Source organism: Acanthopagrus latus, chromosome 11 (genome assembly GCF_904848185.1).
Source record: "Acanthopagrus latus isolate v.2019 chromosome 11, fAcaLat1.1, whole genome shotgun sequence".
Lineage (NCBI taxonomy): Eukaryota > Metazoa > Chordata > Actinopteri > Spariformes > Sparidae > Acanthopagrus > Acanthopagrus latus.
The window spans coordinates 11,952,270-11,968,312 of record NC_051049.1 but is presented as its reverse complement, the minus strand read 5'-3'; the positions used below and the strand labels follow the sequence as shown (position 1 = coordinate 11,968,312).

The 16,043-nt window shown below is 41.1% G+C and overlaps 2 protein-coding genes across 8 annotated transcripts in view; one reads left to right on the top strand and one right to left on the bottom strand.

Moving 5' to 3' along the window:
• The window catches only part of slc44a5b (solute carrier family 44 member 5b), a 34,924-nt gene extending 32,409 nt beyond the window's left edge, over positions 1-2,515 (top strand). The window contains exon 22 of the mRNA XM_037113484.1: positions 43-2,515. Within this exon, the coding sequence (XP_036969379.1) occupies positions 43-158 (116 nt within the window). The 3' untranslated portion in view covers positions 159-2,515. The remainder of the gene's footprint in view (positions 1-42) is intronic.
• Positions 2,516-2,595: 80 nt separating this feature from the next.
• On the bottom strand, positions 2,596-8,533 carry LOC119028023 (LIM/homeobox protein Lhx8). 7 transcript variants are annotated; one of them, XM_037113494.1, is made up of 9 exons: positions 8,185-8,528; positions 7,380-7,467; positions 6,790-6,909; positions 6,468-6,589; positions 5,770-5,990; positions 4,811-4,914; positions 4,100-4,195; positions 3,379-3,568; positions 2,596-3,123 (listed from the first exon to the last, which is right to left on the bottom strand). In XM_037113494.1, exons 1-9 carry the CDS (start codon positions 8,268-8,270, stop codon positions 3,047-3,049), a joined length of 1,104 nt encoding a protein of 367 aa, XP_036969389.1. In that variant the 5' UTR covers positions 8,271-8,528; the 3' UTR covers positions 2,596-3,046. The 7 variants fall into 7 exon arrangements, with proteins under 7 accessions (XP_036969389.1, XP_036969387.1, XP_036969383.1 ...); XM_037113492.1 differs by lacking the exon at positions 7,380-7,467 and having other exon boundaries at positions 3,320-3,568; positions 6,435-6,589; positions 8,190-8,533; XM_037113488.1 differs by lacking the exon at positions 7,380-7,467 and having other exon boundaries at positions 6,435-6,589; positions 8,190-8,529.
• Between the last annotated feature and the right edge of the window lie 7,510 nt (positions 8,534-16,043).

Genomic DNA, 16,043 nt, shown 5'->3' with positions numbered 1-16,043 from the left:
TGTCATCTCAGTTTGTAACATCTTGCTACTGCTGCCTCCTAGTGTGGGATTTGGAGGTGAACGACGGCTCTCCTGAACGGCCCTTCTACATGAAGAGATGCTTGCGGAAACTCCTGAACAAGACCAATGTCCAGAAAACGCGCAGAGAACGCAGATAAGATGAAAGGTGGGGGACAGACAAAGACTGAAGTTCATTTACCAAAGCTTGGTACAAGCCCATGAGGCAGTAAGCATTTTGTCAAATAAAATTAAAGTGTGCACAGGTTGCAGCTGTACACTATAATGGACACACTGTAGATAATCAACACGAATAAGTGACAGTTTTTTAAGATTTAACTTGTTAACCTTAAAGGTCAGTTTGTTTAAAAAAGAAAAGGGGTTATTTTTGATGGTGTACAAGGTCACACCAAGTTCTTGTAAATAGTTTTAATAATATCATTTGTTGTCATGTTTTATAGCCACAGTCATACTACATGACACAGTAAGTTTCTATGGGAACAAGTGATTTCTTTCTTTTTTGAGACTGTGGTAAACATGAGCCTTTTTTGCTGTTAAGCTCTTGTAGTTACCAGTGTTCACCACTTGGTGGTGCCATTAGTCACCAAACACCTTCTATGTACTGACGATGAGGTGTGAATGCACTGCTCATTGGACTCTTTTTATTTTTGCCATGAAATGGTCGAATGCTAGCTCATCTGTGTATTGTGTCATCACAGTTTTTAACCTCACATTGTCTCACATTGAGAAACATGTCTGCCAGTCAGTGTCTACTGTTTTCTTATTTAACTTTCAAGGACAAGTTGGCACGGGAGTTCAAAGCTTCACGTGCCGTTTTGCCTTTAGCATAGTCACATTAAGTGTTTGATTTCATCTTGCAGCTATATAGTTTACATTTGAAGATGTATGTCTGTTATTTTTTTCAAAAGACTCAAAGGGATAGTCCGCAGCCAGAGATGGAGATTTTTGTATGTCAAGTGTAGGGATAAAGGTGAAGTAAAAGGATGCTCTGTGTTAATGATAAAGTTGTCTGTTTATTGTCAGTGTCCAACCACCAAAAAACACAGACCCCGTCCCTGTTGCTTTGCTGTCTAATGTGCTGTTGATGTGCATACATGGGTGTCACTCACAGCTGCTCTAAAAGTTATATTCCCCCAAGAGTAATCTGTAGAGCTGTAAAATGAGGCTTTCACAGCTGAGAAAATGTCCAGAATTGTCAAAAAGTTGAAGAGTCTCAAACAGAAGTCTCTGGAGAGATTAGAGATGTTTCTGTGATTACTTTAAAATGTTCTTGTGTTGTCTAAACTGCGATTAAACTCTGTGAAAGATGGCACTTCACCTTAATTCTGAAGAGGCCAACGTCACTTGTTGCACTTGTTGGTGTCATGAACCTCATTTTAAATTGTGTTTTTGTCACTATTGGTCCTCTCGTTGATCCAAGGTGGAGCTGGTCCTGTACACTATTATTGATTTATTGAGGCAGTTTTAAAAAAGAACTGTTCATTAATCAGACAGATTTTATGATATTTTTTAAAATTAACATCTACTTTGGATTGGTTGTGAGTATAATCTCATCTTTGGCATCAGACAAAGCACAAATCCTTTTTGTGATATGAGTGATGTCATGCCAGTTTGACTGATTGTTTGCACGACTGTTGAGCCAAGTTCAGGCGTCACCAGGTTGTCGATCAGGTGACTGGGTGATGCAGCTGTTGGCAGTCTCACACACTGCGTCCTTGACTTCAAATCTCTTGTCATTTTCCGTGATGTTGTCATGCATCAGTTGGGATGATGCTCACCTTTAGATCTTTGAGATGTGACTCATTCTTGTGGGTCTTTGTACTGCGTTTGTCAAACCTGAGAAGCCGCCCTCACGGTGCCGCAGAGTGACAGCGCTGCCAGACTCACACACCTTCTGCCCCCCGTTTGAGCTGAGCAGGCTCGAACACGTACAGCGTAAGCGTTTCCATAAAAGCAACACAACTCAGCCTGTGTGTCTGACAAGGGGAGAACTGATGCATGTAGCCCTCAGTGTGGCATTATACGCATTCAGCATGTTGTTGTTCCTTTTTTTATATACTAGGTAACTTCTACACTCCCTGTTGTATTTTGTATCTTTGTGTGCATGCGGCTCAGGTTCATTCCCATGAGGGTGAATACCTGAGATCTGATAAGTGAAGTAAAAACAGTAAGAACATTTTTATATGCCTCCTCCTCCCTCCCATGTCTGGAAATTAGATTCTTTTGGTCAACCGCAGTCAACAAGTAGACACAAGTTAAACTTGAATATCAGTTTTCTCACCGCAAACTCTTAAAAGTCAAACTCAGTCCTCTTACCTGTCAATACTCGAGACAGTTTTATTTATTGTTGCTTTATTTGTGCAGAAATGCCTCTGTCATATATTTATTTATGCAGTAAAACTTGCATGTTTTTTTAACAGAATATATTGTGTGTATGTTCAGTCAAATATAGATGTGTTTTGTTACTTCTATTTTTATGAATAAATTGTTTATCTACTATGCACTTTTTTTTTTCCCTGCCTGAGGTCTGAACACACTGTCACGTGAAATATCTCCTGTCATTCATTCACCTCGGGGGGGGTTTGTGAAAGTAGACATTTATTTTCAAAACAGACTTCACATACAATAAATAAATTAAATTGCAAAAAATTCAAAACACAAACAATTTCAAGTTCACCTTCATCATGAGTCGACATTTTGGGGTCGTGGTGGGGTTCACTTTAGAGGAGCACGGTCAAACTGTGTCACCAACTACACAAACAAATATAAATCTATGATGTCATATGTCACAAACTGTTCCAGTTCCACATTATACAGTACACTCAGGACTGTAAATATGCTCGACGGTGTTTTTTTTTAAAGGGTGTCAATGTGTAAAAGAAAAAGTTTTATGGTCCACTTAAAACGAAATTATAATTACCATGAAGATCGGAATACTGCTATAAGCGGGCCGCTGCTGGAGAAATCTGATGCTGCTGTGTGTGTGTGTGTGTGTGTGTGTGTGTGTGTTCGTGTGTGTTTGAGCAGCTCAGGCGTGAGACACAGGCAGGGAGGTCATGGCGTGGGCGGGCAGCAGCGGTTGAAACATGGACGGAGGGGAGTGGACTGTGAACACATACAGAGAGCGACCGAGTCAGTACACTTAAAAAAACACATTGAACGAAAATGTGAATCAAGACATCAGTTTAAGTTTTAGTATCATCATTTGTCTCAGTTTGACAAAATGTCGTTTGACGTTAGTGCACTTTACAGACAGTGAAAATAAGACAAAAGATTTCACGTGTTAAAATAGAAATTTGACCTTTTTTTTTCTAGTGTGCCGTTAATATGAAACCCAATGAACAGGCTGGTGGTGCTCACTGTCTATGAAGGAGTGCAGCGCAGAGAGCATGGATCCCTCCGGGCCCCCGTACGCCGTGTACTGCAGCTCCTCGGGGGTCGGGGTGTGCTGGGACAGGCGGCTGGGCTGCAGCGAGGTCATGGGGGTGCTGGAACTGTGGTTGGGGCTCACGTGCTTCTTGTGGCGTGCTCGGCAGTTCTGGAACCAGACCTGCATTAAACCACAGACACCTTTTTATAACATTGCTTTGGGGGGTAACAAACAAACAAATTCAGAAGAGAACGCTGCAGGCGGCTGGCTCGTAAATCGTATTTTTCCATTACCAAGTCCATTTGATGTCAGATAAGTTAGATTTCAACACAGTTGTTACTGATACCCAAGTCTGATTTTGGCTACTTTTATACAACACTGCAATTTAAAAAAAAAAATCTGATCAGCCTCTGAAATGTCAATGCACTGCTATGGACTAAACTGTGCAGCAAAACACAAAGTACTTCAACTAAATTTACTGCGACCAGCTACACCATTAAAATGCACAAAAATGTGTGTGCACTTCATTTGAAATTGTAACTTAGAAACATTATTTGATAACGCAATTGATGGGGTTTTGTTCTTACACGTTGCCAGCTGATCACCAGCCAGTGTTCCTCGTTACTGTTCGAGTCTCTTGCTTCTCTCCGTACAGTAGAATCTGTATTTTACCACCCTCCATCTTCCCTCGTGCCCTCATCCTCCACTGACCTGTATGACTCTTCGACTGAGGCCCGTCTGCTCCGCCAGTTTCTGCAGCGTTTGAGCATCTGGGTTGTTGTCCTGAGCAAACTGGGCCTGCATCACCTGCACATTCAGAGGTAGAAAAAAATATCTGTCTGATATCACACAGGTTTACAGGTCGGCTTAAAGCAACATTAGATCTGTCTTGCTTTGTATGCTGTTCACACTTTATATTACTGCTTTACCTGGAAAGCCTGAACTTGAAATTTCAATGTACCCTGAACAATGTACATAACTAATAATATAACTAATATAACTAATAATATTACTACACTATAGTTACCAATATTATCATGAAGATTTAAAAAAACAAAATGCCTCATGTTTCTAGTTTATAAAAATCAACATGTTATTTTAGTTTGACCTTAAATCAAGCGTTTTAATTAATCTATGAAGACTCTTCACACCACAGACACAGAACCTGGCCAGATCTTTTACATATGAGGTTGTAACTTATCCAACATTTAACAATAACTTACACACATGATGAGATTTTAAAATGATATCATTTTCTGTCTGAACAAAAAGGATCATAAATCTCCATTACAAAAATGTTTCATTATAGTATCAAGGATGAGGCCACTGTTTTGTTTTTTCTAGTACAAAAGAAGAAAAATGGAAGAATCCAGTATATTGTATCTGTGTGTCTGTCTGTAACAGGTGATGACGGAGGCTAACCTGCAGCTGATCAGCAGTGAAGCTGGTCCGCGCTCTCTTGGAGGGTTTTGGCTGGTTAATCTCCTGTTCAGTCGGCACAGCCCCCTCCATGTTAACACTGTTCCCTGCAACAACAGCACACCGTCATATTAAAAGACCAGGAGTTATTTGGCACAGGATCAGAAACCAATCTTACTTTGAAAAACTGATACACAGTTATTTGTAATATGTGAAATATGACCGAGTGCACTTTCTAAATAGCAGAAGCTGCAATTTCAGAGGTGAAATGTGTGACAACACATCAGCATCATGATGAAGTGCTGCTTCAGAGATGCACCGGCCTGCACGTGTTGTTCATGAACACAGCACTTGTGTTGGGCACAGACTCCAACAAATGTCACCTCATCATGATTTTAATAGTTTTCAGTGAAAATGAAAATGGTGATGCAAAAAATGATCATTCCCACTACCTGTGAATCATATCACAGTCAGAATATCTTTAAAAAAAAAAGAGAGAGAGAGAGAGATGTAAAAATGCACCATACCATGAAGCCCTCAGTAACACCCATGAAAAGAGCAGCATGCAGTGGTCATATTTTAAGCCATTTAAAAAATGATAATAATAATAAATAGGATGAATTCAATTTAATTTCAGATAGCTAGATTAATATTCTTAACATGATGTTGGAAAACTTGTACATTTAATTAATTAATATAATCTTAATATATCAATACTAACTTCGTGATTTCTGATAAATATTTGTGATAAATACTTGATTTTTCGGTTTTCGTTTTGTTTTTGGAAAATAAGGGAATTATTGTGTGTTTTTAATGGCAAAATGTAACAAATCGGGAGTAAAGTCTTGCAAGGAGGCTTGAAGTAAAAAAAAAACAAACAAACAATCAAAACAAAAAACGGTACCCGCTCTATTTTTGGAGTCAAAAGCCCCTGCAGACAGCGGGCCGGTCGGCTGCCTCACCTTTCTCTACGGCCCGCTTGAGGTTGTCCAGCATGCAGTCGTAGTGGACCTTGCAGAGCACCTTCTCCTCCACCAGAGCGAACTCCTCCCCGGTGGACAGCTGCCGCTTGCAGGAGAAGCAGGCGAAGCAGGCCAGGTGGTACACGTTGCCCTTCGCCCGGCGGACCCAGTCTGTGGAGTGGATGTTCCGGCCGCAGCATGCGCACCAGGTGCCGAATCTTCTGCAGGTGAAGGCGAGCACATCAGACACATGGGCATTAAAAGATCTGTTTACATCAGCTTCTTTTATTATTATTATTATTATTATTATTATTATTATTATTATTATTATTATTATTATTATTTACTTTTAAAAGTCAGTGAATTTCGTGTTTTATTCCAAGCAGAATGAAGTACTCCAAGAAAACTTTTTGGGATGAGATGGGCCCCGAATGAAATGAAATCATGAAGTTGATTTTTTTTTTTTTTTAACTGACTTATGCTGAAATGTGTGACGATGGAGAGCTGTGGTGTGGTGAACCATTGTGAATGTAAATAATTGAAATCATACATTTGAATTAAACACATTTACAGTAAGATATGGCAGGAAAATCCAGTCCAAAGTAAAGTCCAGCATCTATTATTATTATGTTCTTATTATTACTACTAATTATTATTGGGCTCACTCTTCTTCAACACGGTCGCTTGGATGCACGTACCGAAAGTAATCCAGTTTACAGAAAACCTCCTTTTCTTTGATGTAGCAGCTCGTGTGGCTGCCGAGTGAGGTCTGACACACGCTGCACGACAGACAGCGCACATGCCAGCACAGGTCGTTAACCTACAGCGGGGACCAGAGAAATGAGCGGAAGTCAATCAAGAGGGTTTTCAGGGTATAAGGCCTGGTTTGGAGTGCGAGCTGTTAAAACAACCACGAATCAAAAAGTGACGTAATAACAAAGAAAAACAATATCCATCATCCAAAATAAAAAAAAGGGAAAAAAGCACGAAAGACAATAAAAGAGCTGTCGGTGTTTTTACCTTTAATAAATATTTATCCACGATTTCCTCGTTGCAGCTGGCGCACACAGCTCTGCCCAACAGCGGGGCCATCGCCTGCAGCGACGACGCGTCCTCATCCAAAACCTCCACCGGCGCGCCCTGAAGGGATCAGACCTGCGGTGAGCGCACTTTACGCACAGGGACGCGTCCAACCTCCACAGCCCGCAGCGGCTGGCTACCACTGCTACTGCTACTACACGTGTGAGCCCCCACCTGTTACATCACCAAACTCAAGAAAACCAAATCACTCCGGTGGTTTCGGCTCTCTGCTCAATTAGCTTCAAGTATTTGCGGCGAGTAACCTCGACATTAACTACCATTGTTTCAAACAGGGGGAAAAAAGTCAAAAGTTAAAAGTTTTTTTTTTTAATTAACTGCATCCTTTTTTCTGTCTTTTTGTCTTTTGCCAGATGGAACAGTCGTTTTAAGTATTTGCCCTCGAGAATTTGCTTTGATTTTGAAACGCACAGTCACAATTATTATTCTTTTATTTCTTAAAAAAAAAAAAAAAAAAAAAACCTTCATCTGGATCACTCTGCCAACACATCAGGGTTCATCTTCCTTCCTACCATGATGTCCCTCCTGTCCTCAGAGCATTTGCCGAGCAGCTCCTCGTCCCCTTTGCAATCCTCGCACATGACAGCGGCGGTGCGTCCCCTCCTCTCCGACCCGCGGCAGCTGCCTTAAATGCCCCCTCGCTCCCGTCCCATAAATATCATGCCTTTCACTTTTTTCACCATGACAACCCCCCCGACGATTACCGAAAATGACATTTTAAAAGAGAAGGGTAGTCATTACTTACAAAAACAAGACAACACTTGAGCTAATACTTATCCGATGTGCATTATGTGCTTGAGATCTGCATTTTGGGGGGATTCGGCGACTTGCACCGCGCGCGTTTAAGACACCCCCCCCCCCCCACACACCCACCCCCACACACACACACACACACACACACACACATACACACACCACGCCAATTTCACGCGTCAATCAAAGAAGCAGCGCGAGGTCTCCTGGAAAAGGGGGTTTGATTTTTTTAATAACAGCAATTAAAAAAGGCTAAGTTCACCACACACACACACACACACACACACACAAAACGTCTTACCGGGCCAAGCGAAAAGGTGAAGAGGTCTCATTAACTACTTGAGTTTTAATTGCGGAATTCAAGGAGGGGTAATTTTCTGCGACATTTCTTCAAATTGTGAAAATACCGAGCTGTCAGCGTGTGGACCGGACCGGCTCTAATGACAGAGGCTTAGGGCTCCATTCCCCCCCCCCCAACACACCCCACACTTTAATTTAATCACCTCAAACCCCGCCGGCGTCGCTCAGTCACAACAACGATAAAAAGAAGAAGAAGAAAAAAACCTCACCTCATCGTTGGACAGCACCGATCCGCTCTCGTCCTCGCTCACGACGCAGCACTCCACTTTGACCTCACTTTTCCAGCGCATGTCTGCGTCCAGGAGGCTCCCCCGGTGCCAGAGTCAAACTTCTTCCTTTTCTTTCTGTTTGTTTGTTTCTGTCTTTCTTTCTCCTCCAGGATTGCTCTCTCAGTCTGTATATGTGTGTGTGTGTGTGTGTGTGTGTGTGTGTGCCCCGAGCTGTTTCCAGAGGGGCGGATCGTAATTCATATTTCCCTGTCTTCTCTGGCCGCGCCTCCCCTTTTTGGAAATAAGCTTGTTGTGTGGCTTTGAGGAGGAGGAAGATGAAGAGGAGAGTGTGTGTGTGTGTGTGTGTGTGGGGGGGGGGGGGGGGGGGGGGGGGGATAAAAAAATAAAGTCTGTCACAGTTGTGTTCTTCCAAGATGCGATTTTAATTGAGATTTGCCTACACTTAACTTCAGAGATGACACACAATGCATTGTGATTTCACATAACTGTAATTCTTGAGGTGCACTTCAGGTGTTCTAATGATCTGCTACACATACACACACACACACACACACACACACACTTCTGAGGGAAATGCACTCCTCACTCCGCTTGTTTATCTGACACCTGCAGTCATCGGCTACTTTCCACATTGAAAAAAAAAAAAAAAAAAGTGTGATCGTCTGATGATGAACATGATGTATTTTGTTGTCATTAAACTTAATTGTTAGGGACTAACACTTCAACCACAATCAGCCAGGATTCTAAAACACATCAGAATCGGAAAAAAAAAAAAAAAGAGAGAGAGAGAAAACTCTTGGGTACTTTCAGCAGCTGTTCTGCAGAGCGAGCACATTTCCTTGTGCTGCTTCGAGTGTGTTTTGTTGCTCATATTTCTGTCCTTGTGCCTGCTCACACCTTCGAGTGCAGGGCCTTGTGTTGTAATTAAGTGTTTTTTATAAAAGGCTAGAGAAAATCTTTTCCACTACCGGTTATTACACCCATGAACATGACAGGTATGTTGACTCTGACCAGCATAGCAGACAAAGTACTGAATCTTTTAGTGTGCTAATATTTAATGATGTTTAAAACAGCTTGAGAGATCTGTTTGTGCAGCGGTTCCTTGACTGGACGATATATTGACGTTGGCCTATCACAGTAATATATCAGCATCGGCCTAAATGTTGCCTGATCGGCACCGATAAGTAAAAGGAACTGATCTGACATGACGATGACGAAGAAGTGATGTCATTTTGGACAGTAACATTTATTGTTTAACTGTAAAACATCCTGCCTCTGTGACATAATCCAGTGTTTGATTACCACATTTGAGGGATCACTGAAGAAACAACATGTGTGTGTATTGGCCCACTCTTTTAAAAATTGGTATCAGCATATAGAAAACTGAGTCAGACGATGATTATGATCCCTTGAAATCTGTCAGTGTGTACTTGCTGTCCCTCCTTACTCACTGACTGAATTGTGATTATTTCTTCTTTCACCCCCTTATTTTGTATGAATCACTTTAATTGACCCAAAGAGGAAGCATGACTCTGTAATCCACAAGAGGAAAAAAGCAAACCAGAAAGAAAAAAGATAACTTTAACTTTCAAGGTTTCGTTTCATTTCTGCTTCCAAAACCTTGCAGTGATTTTACGACCCACTCGAAGGCATACAAAGATGAACCCCGCTGACACCCACGATTTTGTACTGCCCAGGGGGCCCCCAAGGGTGGTCGGAGGAACCACAGCCACCCCGAAACAGTTGTTTATGAGTGCCACCCCCCTCCCTTCAGGAGTCACATAGGCATAGTGTGCTTCTACCTGGTATTTTACACCTGGTCCTGATCATTTACAGTAAATCAATAATTATAATAAAAAAAAATGCACAGCCAGCTCAGCTGACCTCTGAGGTTTGCTCATAAATATGACCCTTTTTTTGGCCCCCATAAAATTTCTATATACTTATATATTATTATTATATATCTGTTAGTTTGTCTACAAGTTGTGAGGTTAGAGTTAGAATACTTTGTAGCTTAAGTCGGCCTATAAAGACAGACCGGTGAACTGACAAGTCTCTCTTCTGCCTTATTTCAGGCATCGAACTGGAATCTCATTCAAGAATCCATTGACTTCAAGACGAGGTAAGCAGAAGTGCAAAGATACTCTCTGATTTCCAGGATTTATGACCACAAACTAAACAACCATATTTCCTCAACTAGTGTAATAACACTGCTTCATGGTCGTAACCTAGGTGGGAGCTGAGCTACCACTAATAATACTCTGCTTCATATTGGGTTGTTGGATCTCAAAAAGGAGGAAAATAAAGGGAAAATATTGTTAGATTTTTCAAACATTCTGTGTATAAATACACGGTCTGCTTGAAACAAAACAATGAGGAGGGAAAACCAATGTCATCTTAGTACAAGGGATTACCTGTGCTTGACTAAATGTACTTAATTACTTTCCACCACTGCTCTTTGGCCTTTGTAGTGTCTGTGCCTCTTCAGCTGCATGACAAAACAGAAAAAAAGCAGCCCACGTCCAAACAGCGACAGGGGGGGACACTATACAAGGTAACACAGATACCTCACAAGGATCAGAGCGACAGGAGTGACAGAAGTTTCTGTTTTTTACTGATTCATTCAACCCCGCCGCTCACGCAATCCCACCCATCCCAGCCGCCACACACACACACACACACAGAAAAAAAAGGTTATTTTGTGTCCTGATGGGATAACAGTAACCTGCACCAGCATGAGTCTGCATCCGTATCGCTCCATCTCAGAGGGATAAAGGAGTTAGCGTGCCTCCATCGAGATGTGTCCTGTTCCACCTGGTGGAGATGAATGCTTTTATTTTTTTTTTCTTTATCAGATAACACATCTCGAGCGTTGCAGGCTGCAGAGCAGAGAGTTCACTCAAGCAGCATGTGAGACAACCGCTCTCTGTTACATTTTTCAAGTAGGAAAAAATTTCCCAGAAGCTTTTTTTTCCCCCCATTTTTTTTATTTTGGCCTCGACGATGAAGCTCTGACGGAGAGGTCAAAGGTCAGAGAACGCATGATGCCTACAGCGCCTAGCGAGCATTTTATCATGAAGAGATGAACGCTTTTTTTTGTCAGACATTAAAGTCTTTATCACTCCTACTCACCATCTGTAGGATACCTGATATGACCACAGACGTTGGGGAAGATGTAAATCTGTGTGTGTGTGAGTGTAACAGTCGCATGTTTTCATTTTCCACATTGCATGGCTGACTGGGTAAATGTTTTGAGTGATGCGGACCAGACAAAAACAAATGCCTCATCTGTCAACATGCTTAGGAACTAGGTCTGCCGCTGCGTTGCTGTACGTCTGAAGCTGCTGCGGTACACAGCACCATCTATAATTACTTAATTATTAAATATGACAGGTGAGAAGTAGGTCAGGGATCATGGTGGCAAAACGGGTTCCTGGAGAATTATGCAACTGTGGCATTGTTGTAATGCATTTAACAAAAGCTGTTTTAACAATCATTTGTTTACCATTCATTGATTTATACTCGGCTTGTATTTACTGCGGAGGTCCTCGACAGATGTGACTAGAATGAGAACTTTTTTAAGCTTAATGTTCATTTTGGGCTCCTGAAGAATCTGTCCCGCCTAGCAGGTTAAAAAACATTCCTAACATTATTTATTAACTTTATATGTAAAGACTCTCAGAGAATGTCTGTAAACATTTTCTTTTTTTCTTTTTTTTTACTTTAATGTTTCAGAAGTCGACTACTGAGCAATTTCTTTTGTCTGAGGGAGTGCGTGGTTGAAAAAAACAAATCACAGAAAAGTCTCTATGGATCTCTCTCTTTCTGTTATTTCTTCCAAACATCCACGCAGGGAGTTTCATCTCTCTGGGTCTTACTGACCCCAAACATAAGGAGCAGTATGTAGGACAAGATAATGTACACATCGTTTTCTGTGAAGGGCTTTTTGGCAAACAAACGTCACATATATTTTGTTTTGTACTAACACTTCATTGATAAATTATACATTTACAGCCAATTACACTTTAGTTGATAGTGATTTCATAGTTAAGATACAATCCGATTCCTTCTAAAACCAATTGATGAGCTGTAAAGTTGCAATATATCCATAGCAGGAGACAGATAACATCTCTGTCAACACTGTCAACACCATTGTATGAAAAGACTTATCAAATGTATAAATCATTAAAACACTGCAACAGTAACGCCCAAATGTCATGAGAAACAGACGTGTTGGCGTTTATGTGTGATGGGTTGTGGTGGATCAAGTTGTAAGTGATGTTTGTAAAGCTTTACTGTTGCTTCATAAATGGTTTATAAAGAGTTTATTTGTTAACAATGAAATAATTATAAAAGATGATTAAGTACACTTTTAGCATTCATCAATTATGTTAAATGGTGTCATCAGTTTTGCATCAGCTCATATAAAATACAAAAACATTTGTCTTATATGGCAGCCTGGTCACCTTAATCCTGCTTGTGGCAAATGCAAGAGTAACCACTTCAGTAATGTTCTATGTTGGGGGTTTTAAAAAGGTCAGAGGGAGATAAAAAGAAAAGGTATATTCCAAAGAAAAGAACAAGTTAATTATGTAGTTATTAATGTTATTTTACAAACTAATACAAACTGCTGAGATAGAATTAAAACTGAAACAAGGGGAGACTTGAAGCGCATAAACAAAAACATGACAGACTAATAACATGAAGAAGTACAAACACACAAGGCCTCTCAAAGATATAATGATTCAGCTCCAACCCAGAAATGTAGAAGATTCATTACTTGAAATAATGTTTGATATATTTTCTTACACCTTGATATATTTTCACATCCAAAGTGATCTCTTCTAATTCTCTTTGAATGTTAAAAGTTTCTTCAAAGAAGAAGACAGGATGCAAAGAGAGCAATGAATGCAGGAGATGGACCAGGAGAAGCGCCGGGCGTTTGGCCCCGGCAATCCTCTGAGAGCATCTCCTAATTTGCTACTTCCACACGGACCTTTGCTTTCTTTTTAGGCTGCACCTACTCATTTATTTCATTGAAATCAGTGCGAATTGGGGTGGTTTACAATTGACACAACGAGTTTGGCATGACCTTTTCTCCTTGCTGTAAATGGGTACTCATCGAATCTGAAGGGTGGGGGGGGGGTGGGGTGCTGCTGGAGGAGGGATGGTGGCGGTGGTGGGGAGGAGGGGGGAGCCGGAGGGGAGGAGGTGGGAGCTGCGTTGGCTGGGGGCCAATGGGGGGATCGGGTGGAAATCACAGCAGTGAAAATGGCAGTGTGGTGAAAGAGGGGCCTGATTGCATTGGGACAGCGTGCTAGAGGGGAGCAGCATGCTCAGCCCAATCAGAGCGACATAAGGAAAAAGTGCTCTTATCAACGAGTAATGGCCCACTTGACAATCACACAGGCACAAAACTGCTCTATTTAACGCTGATTGCAAAAACTGCTGCCCCCTCCCCACCACCCCACCTCAGAGCTGCATGACTCCCCGACATCTCCCTGCCACCTCCCAGCTTACAGCCAAGACCCTTTCCTGAATGGAATTTATAATCACCCCTCCTCTATTTCTACGCTAATTGTTCTTTTAAGACCTGCACTGTGTATTAGGCGCTTAGTGACTGGTGAAACGCCTGCCTTGATTACTGTGTTTATTGCGAGCGTTCGGGGCAAATCCGGTTCAATTCCAGCCGTTAGTGACAGGTAGTGAATGTTTAAACAGGTATCACCTACCTCGGCTGCTCACCCTCATGTGTCACGTCCACCGGCACATGTGAGGGGTCAGAGCTGATCAAGCTCTGCAAGGCATGTTCTTATGATTCGTGAAATACTCTGAAAATCAGAAACCAGTTTATATTCAGTCTCTACTTTAACTAGACAGCCTGAAAAACTTGCATATATTTTCTTTTAGATCTCAATGTATTTCTCATTCATTCATGCTGTCCCACATGTGTATTGTGATATGGCAGCCACACTGTGACATCAGACTCTTCTTATTTCATGAGGACTTGCTCCTCCGTATGTTTGTTTTGCGACTGCAGGGACTATTCAAGTGTATTAGAATAGAAATATTAACGCCTGAAGACGCTTTGGATTTTGTGAACCAGCATTTGAACAGTTCTGTTTTCTGAGTAAGGCGTCTCCAAACACTGAATCACCTGCCGCTCCAAACACAGATGTTATCCGTCACCCAGGTTGTTACTCAGTTGTTTCAAACCTCCACAGGTGTGTGTTGGCGTCCCGGTGTGAAACCAGAGAAGCAGAGATGCCGGTGAGTGTGAACAGGCAACAAAGATAACAACAGGTTTCTTCTATTGCATGTGCATCCCTCCTGAGAGAGAGTGATCCCTCCTCTGTGGCTCATCCTGCGGTTTCCTTCCATTATTCTCCCGCTGCTGCTAGGGTTTCTTTTTATTCCGGGAAGTTGTTCCTTACTCTGATCGAAGGTCTAACAACAGAGGATGTCGTTCACAGATTGTAAAGCCCACTGAGGCAATGTGATGGAGTTTTTGGGCTATATAGATATAATTTATTGGATTTGATTTGAAAAAAACAATAATATTATTATGATAAATCAAATGAAGCCCTCTTATAACAAATGTTTCCTTTTTATCTGCTTGTATGTCTTTATATATTAATTATTGTTTGTACTGGGAACATTACTTTTTTGTTTGTAACCTTGAAGCTTCTCTCTTTCCATTCCATTGAAACAACAATCAGATTGTATTGCTGTTTACATGATTCACACGATTTAATGAATCACAATCAAAATCAATTTCAAACTGAATACTTATTTTTCTTGAAGGCACCGCCTCAAGTCTGCCTCCGTCTTTTGTTTTACAGCTCTATGTTGAAGACTTACACAATTAGTCTCATTATCATTTAATTTGTCATTTGTTTTCTTCGATCAATCGATTAGTTATTCGTTCTATAAAATGTCAGGACTGTCCACAAACCAAAAATATTTAGTTTACTGTCACAGAGAAGTAAAGAAATCTAAGATGATTTCAATGATTATTTCTTTAAAAAAAAAAAAAAGTCAAACTGATTCATCAGTTATCAAAATTGTATTAATTTAATTGTTGTCAACTAATCCATTAACCGATTTGTTTGTTGCAGCTCTGGATACGTTCCTGTTTTACCTTTTTAATCTCAGCTGCTCAACTGACCAGCATGCACATAGACACGCACACAGACAGAGGGAGTTACTGTATTCTGCACACAGCAATTCAAAAACCACATTAATACTATGCAGAAAGAAAAGTAAGGATTACTAATAACATGTAGTTTGCTGCCTCTTTTCCTGTGTTTTAAGCTTTGAGCTACAAAAAAGTATTTTATATTCACATATTTGTATAATGTACCCTGCCTTTGATTAACTGTAATTAGTCTGTGCATACAGTACATTCATTTTTCATTCAAATCGTTCTTTTTGTAGCCTCTGGTCCAGACCTCATGCTTTGCAAGAGAATTTAGGTGCTGCTTATCATATTAATGTTATTGTCATCAGACTTGATTTGAAATGCGGGATCTGCAGATGGTTCGCACACTGTCACATCACGTCAAGACTCTGTGTTTAACAACCTATGTCTGGCATCAAGTGTCACTGAGAAAGACCCTGAACAAATTTCTCTGCAGGTTTTCATGTTAAAATGTGCAGCGCATTTTGTCACATGCTCATTTCAGAATGATCAGCAGCTCCACAGTGACATCCCTGTGCCCTCTGTTGTATGTGTGAACATGTAAGCTGTAAGCTAGAGGACACAATCACTGGACGACCCTCTCCCCTTCCCTCATAATACAGTAGATTCTGCTCTGACCGCCTCAGAGAGGG